Source organism: Rattus norvegicus, chromosome 3 (assembly GCF_036323735.1).
Source record: "Rattus norvegicus strain BN/NHsdMcwi chromosome 3, GRCr8, whole genome shotgun sequence".
Taxonomy (NCBI): Eukaryota; Metazoa; Chordata; class Mammalia; order Rodentia; family Muridae; genus Rattus; species Rattus norvegicus.
This window is the reverse complement of record NC_086021.1, coordinates 126,189,793-126,205,292: the sequence shown is the minus strand read 5'-3', so window position 1 is coordinate 126,205,292 and position 15,500 is coordinate 126,189,793. Positions and strand designations below refer to the sequence as shown.

The window sequence follows — 15,500 nt, the reverse complement described above, 5'->3', positions numbered from 1 at the left end:
CTTTCAGGAAAGCAGTTCTTTAAAAGAGGGGAGGGGTACCCAGGGAGACAGTTCAATGGTTAAGAGCACTGGCTGCTCTTTCAGAGATCCTGAGTTCAATTCCCAGCAAGGAATAACACGGTAGCTTACAACCGTTTATAGTGAGATCTGATGCCCTCTTCTGGCAAGCAGGTGTAGATGCAGATAGAGCACTCAGAGACACAAAATAAATAAATCTTTTAAATTTTTTTTTTTTAAATGGGGCTGGAGAAATGGCTCAGCTCAGCTGTTAAGAGCGGTTAAGAGCACTGACTGTTCTTCCAGAGGTCCTGAGTTCAATTCCCAGCAACCACGTGGTGGCTCACAACCTTCTATACTGTCTTCTTCTGGTGTGTCTGAAGACAGCTTCAGTGCAATCACATACATAAAATAAATAAACCTTAAAAAAAAAACCCAAAAACAAACAAGCAAAACCATTCACTCTGCTTTGGAAATGCCTTTGGAAGTCTGCACAGAGGACTTTGGTTTGTAAGTAGGCAGGGCACTAACGACTGCTCTGTTTACAGTCATTGCCATTCTGAGGAGAGTGAGCCGGGCAGAGGCAGCAGACAGGCAGAGCCCCAGAGGAGGTCTGCAGTGTGGGGCCTGCGGAGCTCCTACATGGCAGTTCGGGCAGATGGCACTTCCTGTACCCATCACCACCTGTGTTACCAGCCCTCCTCTTTCAGAAACCGTCCTGTATCTTTAAGGGATACTGACAATACATCTTCCTCACTGCCAGCCTTGGGCAGGAAACTGAGAAAAGAGCCGTGTCCTCATAGACCCTCTCAGGAGGGAGGTGGGACAGTGCTCTGGGCTCCAGATTGGAGGCCCCAGTTCTTTCCTTCTCTGGAGTCAAGCTCTGAGACCCTAGCCTAGGGCAAGGAAGGCCAAAGTAGAGGTGCTGAGGGCTTTGGAAGATGGGGTAGACAAAGATAAGACATTGTGGGTAGTCTGAGCAGAGACCTTGAGGGGACAAGGCAGCTGCCAGAGCAGTGATGGGCACACTGGGGCCAATCCACAGCAGCGCTTCTGACTGTGGCCGCAGTCCTAAGATTTGAAGGCCTCAGGGCTTCAGCCAAATGTGCATCCCCTCCCCCCCCCCATCTTCAGCCCTGTGCCTCACAGAGAATAAATGGTCCCAAAATGCTTGATTTAATGACAGAGGGGACCTTCCTGACGGTAATTCCTGGGAGGTGAGGAGGGCATTTTTGTGGTGAAATGCAGGGATTAGGCTCATCAGGAGGAAGAGCTGTAAGGGAGTCTCCTAGGGCAATGAGGGAGAACACACGGGCTCTTTGGGTTGATGAAGACACGCAATAGTCCCCCAACGCAGGACACTCACTCTCTTTGGAACCTCCCAATACTTGTCTGTAGAGTCAGCCAGTCCACCCTGCTCCCTTGGCTGCATGGCTGTGCTGACAAAGGTAGCCCAGTCTGGACATGGGTTGGAGAAAGTTCTATAGGGCTATTAGTGCCAGGAAGGAGGGAGAAGGCCTCACCCACAGAGACGTTTAAGCAGGCCACTGACCTTGATCTCCCCAGAGATGCCAATAGCACCAGCTCAGACTTATTCACAGATTTTGGGACTTGAAGAGATCAAATGACATCAGAGGTATGAGACTCAGCAATCTAGGCTGTGAGTGCAATGTGGTGCTGTGGTGAGTGTAAGCATCCTGGCCCGTTTGACCCTCTAACCCATCATGCCTTGCTTCACAGTGGGTATCTGGCTGCTGGACACATCACCACCACCTCTTTGGCTTTCGCATAATTGTACCTGGCTAGCTCCCACCTACACTTCAGCCTGCTCATGGCCTCTGTCTTTGTCACCCTTAAAAACTGTGCCAGGTCCCTCTATTTCGACAGGATGTGGCCTCACCCACACCCTAACCTGAGGTGGTAAGCTTCATGGTAGTTAGAGCCTGTGTAGTTCCTGCCCCTGGGCCTCTGCGCCTTTCTCCAGGCCTACATGAGGATTGTCCGAGGGAGACACAGACTAGCTCTTTCTGCTAGGACTCCTGGCTTGAGACTTGGAGACTGTCCTGGCTGGCTCTGTGTCCATGGTAGTTCTTGTTTTCCCTGAAGATTTCCATGCTCTCTCTTTCCCCAGATCCCCCAGGGCTCTCCCAGGCCCAGGCGCCACTCTCTGGTGTCTGGACACTGCCTTGGAGTGTCTATCCCAGTTCCCTCAACTGATTCATCTCAGAATTTCTGGCTTCTACTTCCTTGTCTGACACAGGGTCTCATCAGCCCTGCCTTGGAATCTTCAATGAAGCTCCTCGACTTTGTCACCGCTGAGGCTGCCCTCTAGTGACCTCCCCAGTCTGGCTGCTATTTTCCTAACCTGACATCCTCTTGCTGGTAAAGGCCACCATCCACACTCGATCCCAGCACTGGGGAGGCAGAGATGGTAAATATCTTAGTTCTGGAGCAGCCTGGTCCACAGAGTGAGTTCCAGGAAAGTCGGGGCTACACAGAGAAACCCTGTCTTTTTTTTTTTTTTTTTTTGGTTCTTTTTTTTTCCGGAGCTGGGGACCGAACCCAGGGCCTTGCGCTTCCTAGGCAAGCGCTCTAGCACTGAGCTAAATCCCCAACCCCGAGAAACCCTGTCTTAAAACACACACACACACACACACACACACACACACAGAGAGAGAGAGAGAGAGAGAGAGAGAGAGAGAGACAGAGACAGAGAGGGACAGAGACAGAGACAGAGACAGCGAGACAGAGTCAGAGAGAGGGAGAGAGAAAGGGGCACAGAGACAGAGAGAAACAAAGACAGAGACAGAGAGGGGTGTGTAACGATTGTTCCTCTGCCTCTTCCCACATAGGTCTTGAAGCCCACAGTCAAGGTTCTGCCAATGGCACCTGACGGAGGGTTCTGGGAGAACTCTGTGAGTCTCTGTGTCCACCATGAAGAACAGAGGCCCAACCTAAGGAGCCTCAGGGGCAGAGGGGGTCAGTCCCACACCAGGGTTCACCTCCCACTGCTAGGACTGGGGTGTAGAACACGTAGATTGGGTGTGTCTTCAGAATGGGCCTTGCAGCCTGGGAGGTTGGGGATGGAGTGAGGGCGCAGGCTGCAACACCCAGTCTGAGGACAGGTAGGTCACCAGCTCTGTCCAGAAGCCACCCTGCTGTGGCATGCATGCTTTTGGTAAGGTGGGGCGTAGACTTTGCAGCCTGCTCAGGTCCGGTCCCTCCAGCTCTACTTCATGTTCTAGCTTCTGCTTCGAGGTCTGTATTCCAGGCCTAGGAATCAGGACATGTCATGAGACAGGAGTGTCCGCAGCAGGGGCAGGTGGTGTTGGGGCCAAGCAGAAAAGAACATGCTTTGAGCTGCCTCTCCTCCCATCTGGAGGGTATCCTACCTAGGCAGGGCCTTCTTCAACCTAGCCTTGTCTCTCTTCTTCAACATTTCCCCACCAGTGGCCTCTAAGGACTCAGCGCCAACAAAGAGCCGTTCCTGAGCACTGGGGTGGGAGCTGAGAGCAGCCTGCTGGGATCCGCAGGCAGGTAAAGGCCAGCATCTGTTTCCAGAAGTACAGAGTGCTGGGGTGGAGAGAAGGGGCCTGGAAAGGGAGCAGACACTGGGGATTGCCTGGAGTGGGTGGTGCGGGAACCTGGCTTGGATATGTTGGGTGGAAGACAGGAAAAGAGGTCTGGAAAAGATGCTAAAGAGGCACCTTAGGACATCCCCAGTACAAATGACCCCTATTCACTAGATGACTTCGACTGCTCAGAGCCCCAGAACGAAGGGAGGCAGGCAGCCTTAGGCACTCCTTAAACTGAGGAGATGACCACCGTGAAGTTACCTGAGGCAAGAAGAAAACTGCTTGACCCTTCCTCTGGCTACACACTATTCCAAATATGGATGTTGCTAGGTATTTGAATGCTGTCATCATATGACTCACTGAGGGATAGCCACCTGGTTTTTATACAGAGATAAGGGACATTGCCTGTAAGGAGGAAGGAGACTGGAATCCACCATCCCACCTACCTCTGCCTAGACTGAGCCTGAGAGGAGTAGGACAAAGGCTAAACACTATACTCCATCAGCCAGCCGCCCACAGCAGCAGTGGGGGCAGCGGGGATGTCCACGGTGACAGAAATGGGGAAGAGGGCCTGAGCAGTGCTACCCCTATGGACTTCTTAAGCTTTTCCTCCTGGGCAGATCTCCTGTTTCTCCCCAGAGAAAGGCGTGGCCTTACAGCTCTCCTGTTCTTGAAGTTGGCTCCAACTGTATTTTTTCCAGATGCCACCAATAAAGTACATCTGATATAGGCCCTAAAAGGTGTGGTGGCCACCTGAGTTGGCAGGTGACCTGGGAAGGTGTGGAGAGCCACTTGGGAAGGGCAGAGATCCAAGCCCAGGCTAGGTCATCCAGCCCAACCCTAGTAGAAGAAAGAGAGGGCAGAGAGAGAGAAGTCTCAATCAAACTCGTTTTGGTGGAGCAGCTGTAATAAGAGGCCTTGAGACAGCAAGGCCACTGCCCAGGCCTTTGTGTTGTCTGCAGCACAAACAGGTGAGGCAGCCCAAGAGGAGGCAACACCTATCTGGGCTCATCAATAGAACAGAGCTTTTACCTCCGTGTAGTTTGACTGTTCTGTCAGAGTTGGAAGGTGGCATTGAGCTAGACTTGGAAGATGACAGTGACACAGAAGGGGTGAAGAAAACCCCGCCCCCTCTCCAATCAATAGCCGAGCTTTTTAAATGCTTCTGCCCCCTAGTGGTGACTCAGAGTAAAAGACTCCTGGTTTGGAAATTCTCACCAACCCCCCCCCCACCCTCACCCCCATGGAATTCTTTGCTACTCACCTGCCCCTCTTCAGTTTGTGTGCATCTGAGTGGTCAGAAAGGCAGTCACAGCCCGTGCACAGGTACCCACAGTGACAGATTGGCTAACTTCATACTCACGCTGCAGGCAATGATGCTCTGCAGCACGGGGGGGGGGGGGGGGGGGAGGCTCAGGGCACTTAGCTACCAACCTCTGCCCAGCGGGAGAGCAGACCCGTAAACAGTGTTTTGGGGAGAAAGTGGTAAAAGACCATGGGGGCTGTCGAGGGTGTGAGAAGCTGTGTGAGTGACACTTGGGGTTCAGTCTTGACATGACTGGGAAATGTTTGCTTCTGCGTTCAGGATATGTTCCTGTGGCCCTTCCGGAGGGCTGGGTTTCTGCCTGTGACTCCTGACCCCTCTGCTCTGACCGTGCTGGGAGCTGAGAAGCACAAAAACCTTGCATTATCTCTGTCGTCTGTCTATGTCCCTCTGTCCCTCCTCCCTAAACTTGATCAAGGGCTGAAATAACAAAGAGGGGGACAGCATTAGGTCTCTGTCCTCTAGGACTGGGATCTGTGGACATCCTAGGTGAACGGAGCATAGAGGGTGCAAGTAGAGTGGGAAGCTAGGGACTTCTGGGATAGGGCTGACCTCAGCAGTATTTGTGAGTCAGGGTGCAGAGAAGATGGGGGAAGTGTGTGCATGAGCATGTGCATGTGTGTACGTGTGTGTGTGTGTGTGTGTGTGTGTGTGTGTGTGTGCAGACAGAAATGGGGAGGGAGACAGAGAGAGATCTAGGAGCTTGGGTGCGTCACTGTCACTGTTGCTGGGAAAGTCGACAAGAGTCTGACTCAGTGGGAACATCCGGCAGGAAGGGAGGAGGGTACACAGTGGCATTTGCAAGCAGGATGGGAACTCTGGAGCTGCAGAGATGGGGTGCGGGGCCAGGGGCAAAAGCCTAGACAGCAATGGGGCTGAGAATAGTAGCTGGAGAAAAGGGAGTGGGGGGTGGGGGGTGGGGGGTGGCTAGTTTATGGTGAGGGAAAACATCTGCAACCTGGTCAGTCTGGGATATGGGGAATGTCAGGGTTTATGACGATCATGTCAGGGCCTGGAAGTCAGGGCCACATAAGCACTGAAGGTGACCTAGACAACCCTGGGCAGAGACTGGCCTCTGCTGTGAACTGGGAAAGGGGGCTGTGTCCTTTCTTGGGATCAGAGAGTCTGCACAGGTTATCCTGGGAGTGCAAGGCATGAAAGGGCCCTGTGCAAGGATCCCGAGGGAGGAAGGCAGTTGATTGTTCCCAGAGGAAATGATAAGGACCCCAGAGAAAGGCTTCTTTCGGCATGGAAGGGGGCTGGAGACACAGGGAGTTAGGCCTCCAGGAGTGGCCATGCTTGGAGTACAGAGAAAACCACATTCCACTTCAGGAACCAAATGGGGGAGAGTGGCATTTTAGGTCTGTGGTAGTGTGGGGTAGTAGGCCTTGGGAAGGAGGCTTCTCACTCTTATCTAATGACTTAAACACACTGACTGGACAACCAGCAGGAAAGCAGAGAAACGCTTGAGGGAGGGCTGTTAGAGGGTGGAACCTCTTGCCTTTTTCTACTAGTGGGAGGGATGAAGACCGGTGTGTGCTGGCCAGCTATCCCATTTGCAGGCAAACACGGACAGGAGACTTACTGGGACTCAGGACCAGTAAGTGGGCCCTGCGTGCCTAGATCTCGTGTGTGGGGACACTGAGGCAGGGCAGGGAGAGGTGTTAGACAAGACCGGCCGGCTGCTGGTGCCCTGGTCCTCGCCCTCTGAGAGTGGAAGGGTGGGGGTGGCGGCTAGGCGTTCCTGGCTGGGAGCCCAGAGCACTCTTTTGTAATCACAACATGATCTCTTGTGCTGAGCAGCAAAGCTGAAGCCGGCAGGGAGAGGCCAACAGGCCCGGCTCTGGTGGCTCCAGCTTACCTCCAGCTCTGGCTCCCGGGAGCTGCTTTGGAATTCTCTCAGCGCCTGGCATTTCCATGCGTTTGGCTGTGAGTGGTACCTCCTCTTTGGCGGGGGTCTTCTAAGGATGGGAGGGAGCCAAACTACTAAGCAGCCACATTCTGGGGACAGCTGGTGGCAGCTGGGCCTGGGAAGAAGAGGGCCATGATGAGGCAGGTGGTGGGCTGGGCAGGGACCGAGGAAAGCACAGACCCCACAGCCCGACAGAATAGAACCTCGGCCCTTGATCCGGAGGCATAGCTTGCCCAGAGTAGCTCCCAGCCGGGGCTGCTATGGACCTGCTGCTCTACTGCTCCAGCAGCTCAGACCTGGAGGGCTGGCTGGGCCTGTGAGAGAAGCTCTCTTCTTCCGACCGCGCACAGGCTTAGGGAGTGGGGTTCAGTGCCTGGGAGGGCAGAACCAAACCTGTCTGTGTGTGCCGGTTCTAGACTTGGGAGGCAAAGAGTCGTCCCCCCGCCCCGGCCCCCCTCGACCTCCTGAATCCCCTGGCAGCTTCCCAGTCACGGCAGGTTCGGCTGCCAGAGCCATTTTTAACTCTCATTCCAGGCTGTGCTCACAGCAGAACCCCCTGGGGAGTTAGGGGGAGGGGCAGCCTGCTGCTGGGAGCAGAGGCCCTGGGTCTGTATCCCTGACCTGAGCCCCTCAGGAGGCAGATTGGCAGACAGGCATCCCTGGGATGGGGCTTGACCCTCTGTAGACTATCTTCCTAAGGACCTCTGTCACCCTGTGTGCTGTAGCTTAGGACTATAACCTGTTTCTTTTATTGGGTTCCTTGCCTTCCATAGGGGCCTCCCAACGCTGAGCCCACAATGCGCAGGCACGAGGAGAAGGATGCCGAGCTGGACCGTAGGATAGTTGCCCTGCGCAAGAAGAACCAGGCTTTACTCAGAAGGTACCAGGTGAGTGAACTGAGAGAACCCCGGTGACTGGCTACCTTCAAAAGGCTGTTTACACAGCGGGTTCTCTCTGAGGGCTCTAGACCATGTCCCCAGGCTCTGGCTCAGAGTTTGAGTCTCTCACAGAGGCGCGGTCAGAGTCTTGGGCACTGGTGATGTGGTGCCTCTGCCCCCTGGTGTCCCATTGGTGTTTCTCTGTGTAGGCCTGTCAGCGTCTGTGTGTCTGTGAGCCTGGGGGTCCATGGCCTTGCTGACCTCAGGCCCTCCCACAGGAGATCGAGGAGGATCGTCGGCAGGCAGAGCAGGGAGGCATGGCTGTGACCACTCCAGGGTTCCTCCAACCTGACAGCCTCACGGTCACCATCAGCCAGGTTCCCGGTGTAAGTGTCACCTTGGAGACTGGCAGGGTTGAGGCCTGGTCCATGCCTGGAGTGTTACAGCTATCCCATTTTCTCCTATCTGCCTTTCTGGGTGCACATATGCCCTATGTGCTCCTTACCTTTATCGCAGAACCTGAGACGGAAGCCTTGCAGGGAGCGGAGGTTGGAGAAGTCTGGGCTGAAAGCAAAAGAAACTGTTTTAGAGATAAGGCCATCTTGTCTGCATTCTCTGGATTTCTTGACTCAGGGATGACAAGCCCTTGTGGCATCTTGGGCCGCTCTGTTGGCTCTGAGCTCTGAATAACTAATATCATTGGCATGTGGACTCCTGAAGGGCTAAGCTTTGCCATGGGCATTCCTGGGAGGCCTAGGGCTGGAACCCAAACCTAGGGAGCCCCTCCCCCCAGCACCCAGCACCCAGCACCCAGGTTCTGCTAGGATCACCCATATGTCCTGAGGATGCAGGCGTCTCACTCTGCAGGAGAAGAGGGTGGTCAGCAGAAACTGGGCGAGGGCACCCCTTTCCCCTGGAGTGACGGCCACACAGACAGATGGAGATGCTGCAGACTCACTTGGTACTTTCAGCATGGGGGACCGGGTGGAGCTCGCTGTCACCATGGAAAACAAAGCCAAGGTGAGCAGTTGAGGCTTCAGACCTCAGGTGGGCAGTCTCCCTCCCTTGGCTCAGCCATGATGCCTATTCATACCCTCTCCAGGCCAAACGGATAGTAAGTGAGAAACCCATGAGCCAAGCAAGGAGCCCAAGGGCAAAGGGGACATCTGGAGGAGGCCGGGGCCAGAGTTCTCCCTTGCAGACGACCTTCAGCCCAGATTCCGCAGGGAAGGTACATCTTAAAAATGGGCTAGGGACACAATCCCCATCTGGGGAAGGACGAGAAACTATGTCAGATATGTTCCTTGCCCAGGCGAACCTGGCCTAGGCACCGCCTGGGAGAATTCTGACTTTCTTCCCCTTCTCTGGCTAATATCCACTTTGGGTATGCCTTGTGGTGAGAAGTGATAAAGTCAGATACATCATCCAGCCATAATATGACCTATGACTCGCCTGTTAAGGTGTCAGAGGGATGTGTAGGGGACTGGCTATGTGCCAGCTCTGACCTCTAGGTGGCAGCAGCCCCTTGTAATTGTTCTCGATTTTGCTCACCGTCTGTGGGGGCCCCTCCTATCTAGGGCTGGTCTACCCACACTAACAACTCTAAGAAAAGAGACGGCTCCTTTTACAGAGATAAGGACCTAATATACGGAGAGGTTAAATTACCTGTCTCAAACTGGCAGCGACCAAGTGGATTCCTGCAAACAGTTCATAGCAAACACAGCATGCTAGAGTTGAGATAGACCTAATTATGAACTGGGAAGCAGAGACCTTGAGAGAGGAAGGGGCTCAGCTGACTCTGGAGCTCTACTTAAATCTTCTCCCTACTTCTCCCCCATAACACTAAGTATCATCCCCTTGCAGGGTGCTCTGGAGCCCCGGAGTCCAGGCCTGGTCCCAGGCCCACCTTCCCAACAGCCCTTGGGGATGCCTCCTGAGGCCACCTGGGACTACACGCAGTGGAAACAGGAGAGAGAGCAGATTGACCTGGCCCGCCTTGCCCGGCATAGAAACCCACAGGGTGACTGGAGCCGCCCATGGGACCTGGACAAAGCCAAGCCCATGTGGGTGGCATGGCTGAGCAGCTTGCTGTGAATGTGGGACAGGGGTAGGGCTAACTATGGATGCCTCTTAGAGGGAAAAGACTTACCTGGGACTTCTAGTCAGACCCTGGTTCCAATGTTCTGTATGCCCTCTCTTTCTTGGAACCACCAACTCTGTGCTGCCCGGAGGTCTGGGGTTGGGAAGACAGTGTCTGCGTGGAGCCTGTCGCAGCCTCTGTCCATATTGCCACTAATGACTAACTGCCCTCCTCTGTCTACACAGGCCACAGAACTGCAACAAGCCTAGGGACAAGGACCTGGCCATGGGCAGCAGAAAGGGTGAGCCAATACCCACCTTATGTTCTTGTGCCTTGTTTGTTTTTTGAAAGTCTTAACCAGGGCTGGCCCAGAACTCATGATCCTCCTAGCTTGTCTAGGATCCTACTCTCCTCTCTATTCATCAAAGATGAAAAGGAACACAGAAAAAGTCTGTCCTTCCTCCCCTCCACACTACTTGACCTCTCTTGTGTTTTCTGAGCTACAGCTCAGAGTAGATTCAGGGAGCCTAACTACACTTTCCAGATGCTGTTCCTTGTGGGGTAAAAGTCCTGTTGACCTTCCCTAGCTTGCTGTGGGAGGAGTCCCCTGGATTTCTGGTGATTTCCTTCTCCATACACAGAGCCTTGGGGCCAATGAGCTGGCCAAATCACTTAGATGGGCAGTGTAAACACAGTCCAGGACCCCAGGCCAGGGGAGGCTTTTCTGGGGAGGTAGCTTGGGCTTCGGGAAGGTAAAACTCCTAAGGGAATGAATGACCATTGTAAGCTTCCTGTTACTAGAGAGTTCCGGTTTCTGTTTTAGATCCTTTGACACGTCCGGTCCCCATTTGCTTTGTTTCCCTTTAGGTCCTAGGACCCACCAAAAGCCTCAGCATCCACCGTCATTCCTGGATGGAAAATGTGAGTTGGGGATGGAAAAGGAGCAGAATCGCTTCGGCTGTTGAAGGCAGTTGTCAGAGCCCTCTGCCCTCTTCAATGTCTTGCAGGTCGGGGTGGACAATCTGGAAGACCCTCTGTGACATCCACCATAGGCAGCAAACCCCAGGGGAAGGAGAGGCTAACTGGCAGGGCCCGAAGGTAACAGGTGACAGGGGACAAAATCAAGGCAGGTATGTAGGTGTCCTAATTTCCTGGACTGGCCCAGGTCCCTCTGCTCCATCCCCAGGGCCCCTGATTCCTGGCTGCTTGTTGCCTGCCACAGGTTAATGAGATACCAAGAAAGGCCACCAGCAGAGGTGGTAGCGGTTAGAGCCTGGTGCCCAGAGGCTGTGGTAATTACAACAGCTCACTTCCCCTGGGATGTGAGGTGTGCCTTTCCCAGGCAGAGCATGCAGGGACATGCCTGGAGTCCCCATGGATCTCAAGGTGCATCAGGCTTGGTCATAAACAGCAACTGGGAACCTGGGATGGATGCTCAGAGGGAACGGCTAGGTTTGAGAAGTAAGGTCAGGCTGGGAAGGAAGCATCCAGGAGCCTCTCTGACTCTCCTCTGAAATCACTGGGCTTTAGCTTCTTACTGGGGTATGCAGGCCACTAGCTATAAAGAGGGGTTACTGGAAGCAAGGTAGAGCCCGGAACAGGACCTGCTGCTTGCTTGTGTTTCTACAGGTGTGATGTCAAAGAAGACCAGAAACTGCAGAGCCAGGAGGTGGGTCCTTTGGCATAGGATAGGACAGGCTGGGGACAGAAGCCCCAAACGTACTAGCAGATGCACTATTCTTTTGCTTCAGGGAAGCCAGAGCACCATGAAGACTCCCAGTGCAGAGGAAGAGTGCATACAGAAGCGGACTGAAAGAGAGCCAGACAGACAAGAGACCAAGTCTGCAACCAGCCCAATTCTAGCCTCCCCAGAGGGGCTAAGAGAAGAGTTGGGAACCTCTACAGCCAGTTTGGCCCCAGACTCTCCACAACATTCTGACTTGGCTCCCCTTGACCTCTCTGTGGGAGGAGCTAGCAGCCCCAGGCCTGGAGAAAGTACACATATACCCAGTCCAAAGGCTGGGGCTCAGGAAAGTCCAGAGTCATGGCCAAATGGTTCTGAGCAGCAGACCTTGGAGGGCAGTGACCACCAGCCGGGGCTGGAAGTCCACAGTTGCACTGAGTCACTGAGAGAAGCAGAGACCCCAGAGCCCAAAGAGGACAGGGTTGCTAGGGCTGGGGCCCAGCAGAACCTGACACCAAGAAGCAGGCCCCCCAGAGGAATTGGCCCAAGGGCAAGAGGCATGAGTAAAAGAAGCAGGGCAGGGGGTCCTGGCCCTGCAGGAAGGTGCTGAGTGAAGCTCAGGGGATTTGGGGAGCTAGGCTGGGGGGAGGGAGGCTCAGTCAAGAGTCTTCTGTGAGGTGGGAGTATGGTTGCTGGTGGGAGTCTTGTACTTTTCTGGTTGAGCAATGTGGCAAAACTCCACAGGGACACCAAGTGAGGGCCTCTTCTGCATGCCTCTCTACACCAGTGGGTTGTTACACACAGGCAAGGGCCCTGGTGTACTTGCCAGGCTGGGGTCTCCTGTTCAGGGCTGGTACCCCTGGCCTGGGCTTACTGTTACCTAGGCCATAAGCCTTTCCCACAGAGATTTGGTAGGACCCCAATACATAGGTCTCCTGGCTCCTTGTAATTCGTCATTGCCTGGTCTCCCTCCCCAGTCACAAGCCTCCAGGCTCCTCAGCTCCAGGCCGTCTCAAAGCTGGTATGGTCAGCTTAGGCTCTTTCTGATAACCATGCCCTTCATCCAGGTGACTCTCAGTCCCACAGTTCCACAGTCTTCTAAGATGGCCAAACCTGGATTTCAACAGTTGATGGAGGCCCCGAGAAAGTGGTTTGGGGCTCACAGCTGTCAGGAACACACTTGGAGAGGAAGAGTAAAACCTAAGGCTTCTTGGGGGAAAGGAGGCATTCAGAGGGCCTCTTTGAACTGGGCTAGGATTCCCCTGTTGCTGCAGGAGAGTGGGAGAGCTCACTAGCAGGTGCTGAGCCTCCCTCCTCACATCCAGATCTGACATAATGGGTGCCCTGAGTAGACCTTGCAGCCGGGAGCCATTTCCTGCCCTCTCTTCCTTCTCCACTTCCCCTCACTAAGGCCATGCAAAAGCAAGCACACAGTCAGAGACAGAGGGATAGCAACCTCAGCTGAGTGCGACATTGGGATGTGTCTTTCTCACTCCATCCAGGCCCCTCCCATGAGGCCCACGTCTGGTGAATTATCCAGACTCTGCACAAGCTGTGGCTTCCTTTCAATACAACAAACATTTCCTGAGCATCCTCTCCCAGTAATCCAGCCAGTGGGCGAGGGTGACTCTGCCAACAGGAGGGAGGGAAGAAACCCAGTCATCCAACAGCTCGAGGCTGAATGGCAAGTGTTCTCATCTGTTGACGCCTGGCAACACTGGGTATCATGAGGGTAGGAGCCCCACCTCTACTCCCCTCTTGATATAGCATGTGCCCTCTGCGCCCAAGCCCTTGGTGGCACCATGTAGCCCCCCTTCCTCCCCTCCTCTCTACAAGGGTAAGTGGGTCTTCCATAACCCTCTGAAGCTCTAGGAAAAGTGCTTGTCTTCTCATCTTTACGCAGGAGGCCTGTGACTTGGGTTCCTGCCTTGTTCTTCCTGCCTCTTGGTCCCATCTCTATTCCCTCTACTCAGGCAGGGGTGAACCTTCAGCAGGTCAAGCTGTTTAGACAACTCTTCTCACACTTGTGTGTGACGTGTGGTGCAGTTGAACTCAGTGGGGCTGGGGAAGGTCCAAATGCTTACATTTCTAATATGCCCCAGGCGAGGGGGACATGGCTGCTCCGTTTTGGCCTGAAGAACCCTTTGAGGAGTAAGAGTCTGGACTTGAGTGTGCAAAGAAGCCAGTTTAGAGCAGACTCTAGATCTAAAGCGAGTTGCAGGCCCTTAAGAACCAGGAGAGTGCTACCCTACCAAGTGGAGGAGGCTTCCTGGCTTAGAGGTGCCTGCAGAGGATTATTCGGGCAGTGGGTATTGGAGTCAACTCTGCAGTGCATCAAAAGGAAGCTGACTGGGGTGTGGCAGGATGAAGGGGTGGAAGAGTCAGTGTGGTGGCTCAGAGGAAATCCAGAAATGGGAAAAAAAAATTCCTGTACATATGAGACATGCCTGGGCCAGAGGGAAGAATCCAAACTCATGTTTCCATTTTGCCTTCCAGTCTCAAGTATATTTTGATTTGGAGTGTGACACAGGCCCTGGAGCTCATGACTCCTAAAGATGGGACTGGAATAGAGCAGGTTCGAGCAGAAAGAGTTCTTGAATTCTGATGTTGCAAAGACATGGCTGTGATCAAGAATGTGAAGTCTTGGCTGGGGGCGTAGGTTGGTAGAGTTCGTTCTCAGCATACCTGAACTCACAGGTTCAATCTCTAAGACTCCTCAAGACAGAGACAGACGGTGAATGAGTGACTGAGTCGGTCAGTCAGACAGACAGACAGATACAGAAAGAGAGAGGAGATGAGGAGAAAGGAAGAGAGGAGAAAAGGGGTAGGGAAAAGGGAGAGAGGAAAAAGAAAAGTCACATTTACCTCCCGCTTGATGCTGCCCACTGTGCAATGTGATCCATCGAACAACACAGGGCAAGGCATGTCTGACCACAGGTTGAGGATGTAAAGATATGGCGGGGATCTGGTTCGGTCTTTACAAATGAACCTAAGCAGGAAGTGGCAAAGAGGACTGAGAGGACATGGGGGCTTCTCTTCATGGGCAACAGCCTTTAGAGGGAAGCCGTCCTGGCAATTGGTGAGACAGGAAGCTGACACAGGACATCTTCATTATAGAAGTCTGCAGTGCCTGTCACAACAGCAAGCTTTTCCTGGGAGAGGGGAGCTCTTCTCCAGGACAAGACACAGGTGACACCTCCCAGCTGTCTGTCCAGGTTGTACCATCCTGCTGTTAGTGTCAACTATGGAACAGGAGAAACCCGTGTCAGTCGTTCCTCTTGAGGCCTCAAGGGCCAGCCATGACTGTTCCTGGTTGCTTTGTTGAAAGGTCTGACCCAGAGTTTTCCCTTAGGAAACCCTCCTCCCTCCAACAAGCAGACGCAACTACTCTTTAAAAGTCCGGAGTCTTCTTTAAACGCAACTCTGGGGAACCAGCTGCATGGTTGGAAGAAGCCAGGCAAGGAGGGCACCCGGAGGGCCTGGCAGGGAGAGCACGAGGTTAGCCGGGGTGGGAGTTGGGGGGCAATCCTGTCAGAAAGGTGTGCATTTAGATCCCAGGCCCCAGGCGAAGCCCACTTTGGAGTCTGAGAGAATAAATCCCAACCCCATACCTCTCATCTACTTGTTCAACATTAACCTCTAAAAGCCTCAGTCTCCTTACCTGTAGAATGAGGCTTGCTGTGCTGACCTTGAAGGGTTGTTGAGAAAGCTAGAGTGTGCAAGACATGCCTACACTCAGTAGACACTCGGAACAGTAGCCTGGTGCTCTGAAAATACGTTGAATTAAATGAAGTGGGCGTTTGACATGTGGTCTTTATCTGCTTCTTTTTTTTTTTTAACTTTTCTTTTTATTGGGAATCAGTACTCTGTCAGGGAAAGGAGGAATGGCTCAAGCCATTCTGACAGCTCTTTAGGACAGATGGCTTCTTTTACTTCCCTGGAGGTAAGGCAAGGCACGTCTGACCACAGGTTGAGGGTGTCTGGTGGGGTAGGTACCCTTGCTTTTATATGGAGTACACTTCTCTGACTCCATCATAGCCCTCTGAACTC

The 15,500-nt window shown here is 53.5% G+C and overlaps 1 protein-coding gene across 7 annotated transcripts; it reads left to right on the top strand.

Moving 5' to 3' along the window:
* Positions 1 to 6,361: 6,361 nt before the first annotated feature.
* Ccdc9b (coiled-coil domain containing 9B) lies at positions 6,362 to 15,254 on the top strand. 7 transcript variants are annotated; one of them, XR_010065344.1, is made up of 12 exons: positions 6,365 to 6,496; positions 6,700 to 6,825; positions 7,582 to 7,695; positions 7,965 to 8,072; positions 8,554 to 8,706; positions 8,789 to 8,917; positions 9,550 to 9,749; positions 10,012 to 10,067; positions 10,634 to 10,687; positions 10,774 to 10,896; positions 11,396 to 11,435; positions 11,518 to 11,614. XR_010065344.1 is itself a non-coding variant. In XM_056985387.2 (12 exons), the coding sequence occupies exons 2-12, from the start codon at positions 6,814 to 6,816 to the stop codon at positions 12,058 to 12,060; spliced, it is 1,500 nt and encodes a 499-aa protein (XP_056841367.1). In that variant the 5' UTR covers positions 6,365 to 6,496; positions 6,700 to 6,813; the 3' UTR covers positions 12,061 to 15,254. The 7 variants fall into 7 exon arrangements, 5 of the variants coding, with proteins under 5 accessions (XP_063141375.1, XP_056841369.1, XP_056841367.1 ...); XM_056985387.2 differs by having other exon boundaries at positions 10,774 to 10,864; positions 11,518 to 15,254; XM_063285305.1 differs by lacking the exons at positions 8,554 to 8,706; positions 8,789 to 8,917 and having other exon boundaries at positions 6,362 to 6,496; positions 10,774 to 10,864; positions 11,518 to 15,254.
* Positions 15,255 to 15,500: the final 246 nt, after the last annotated feature.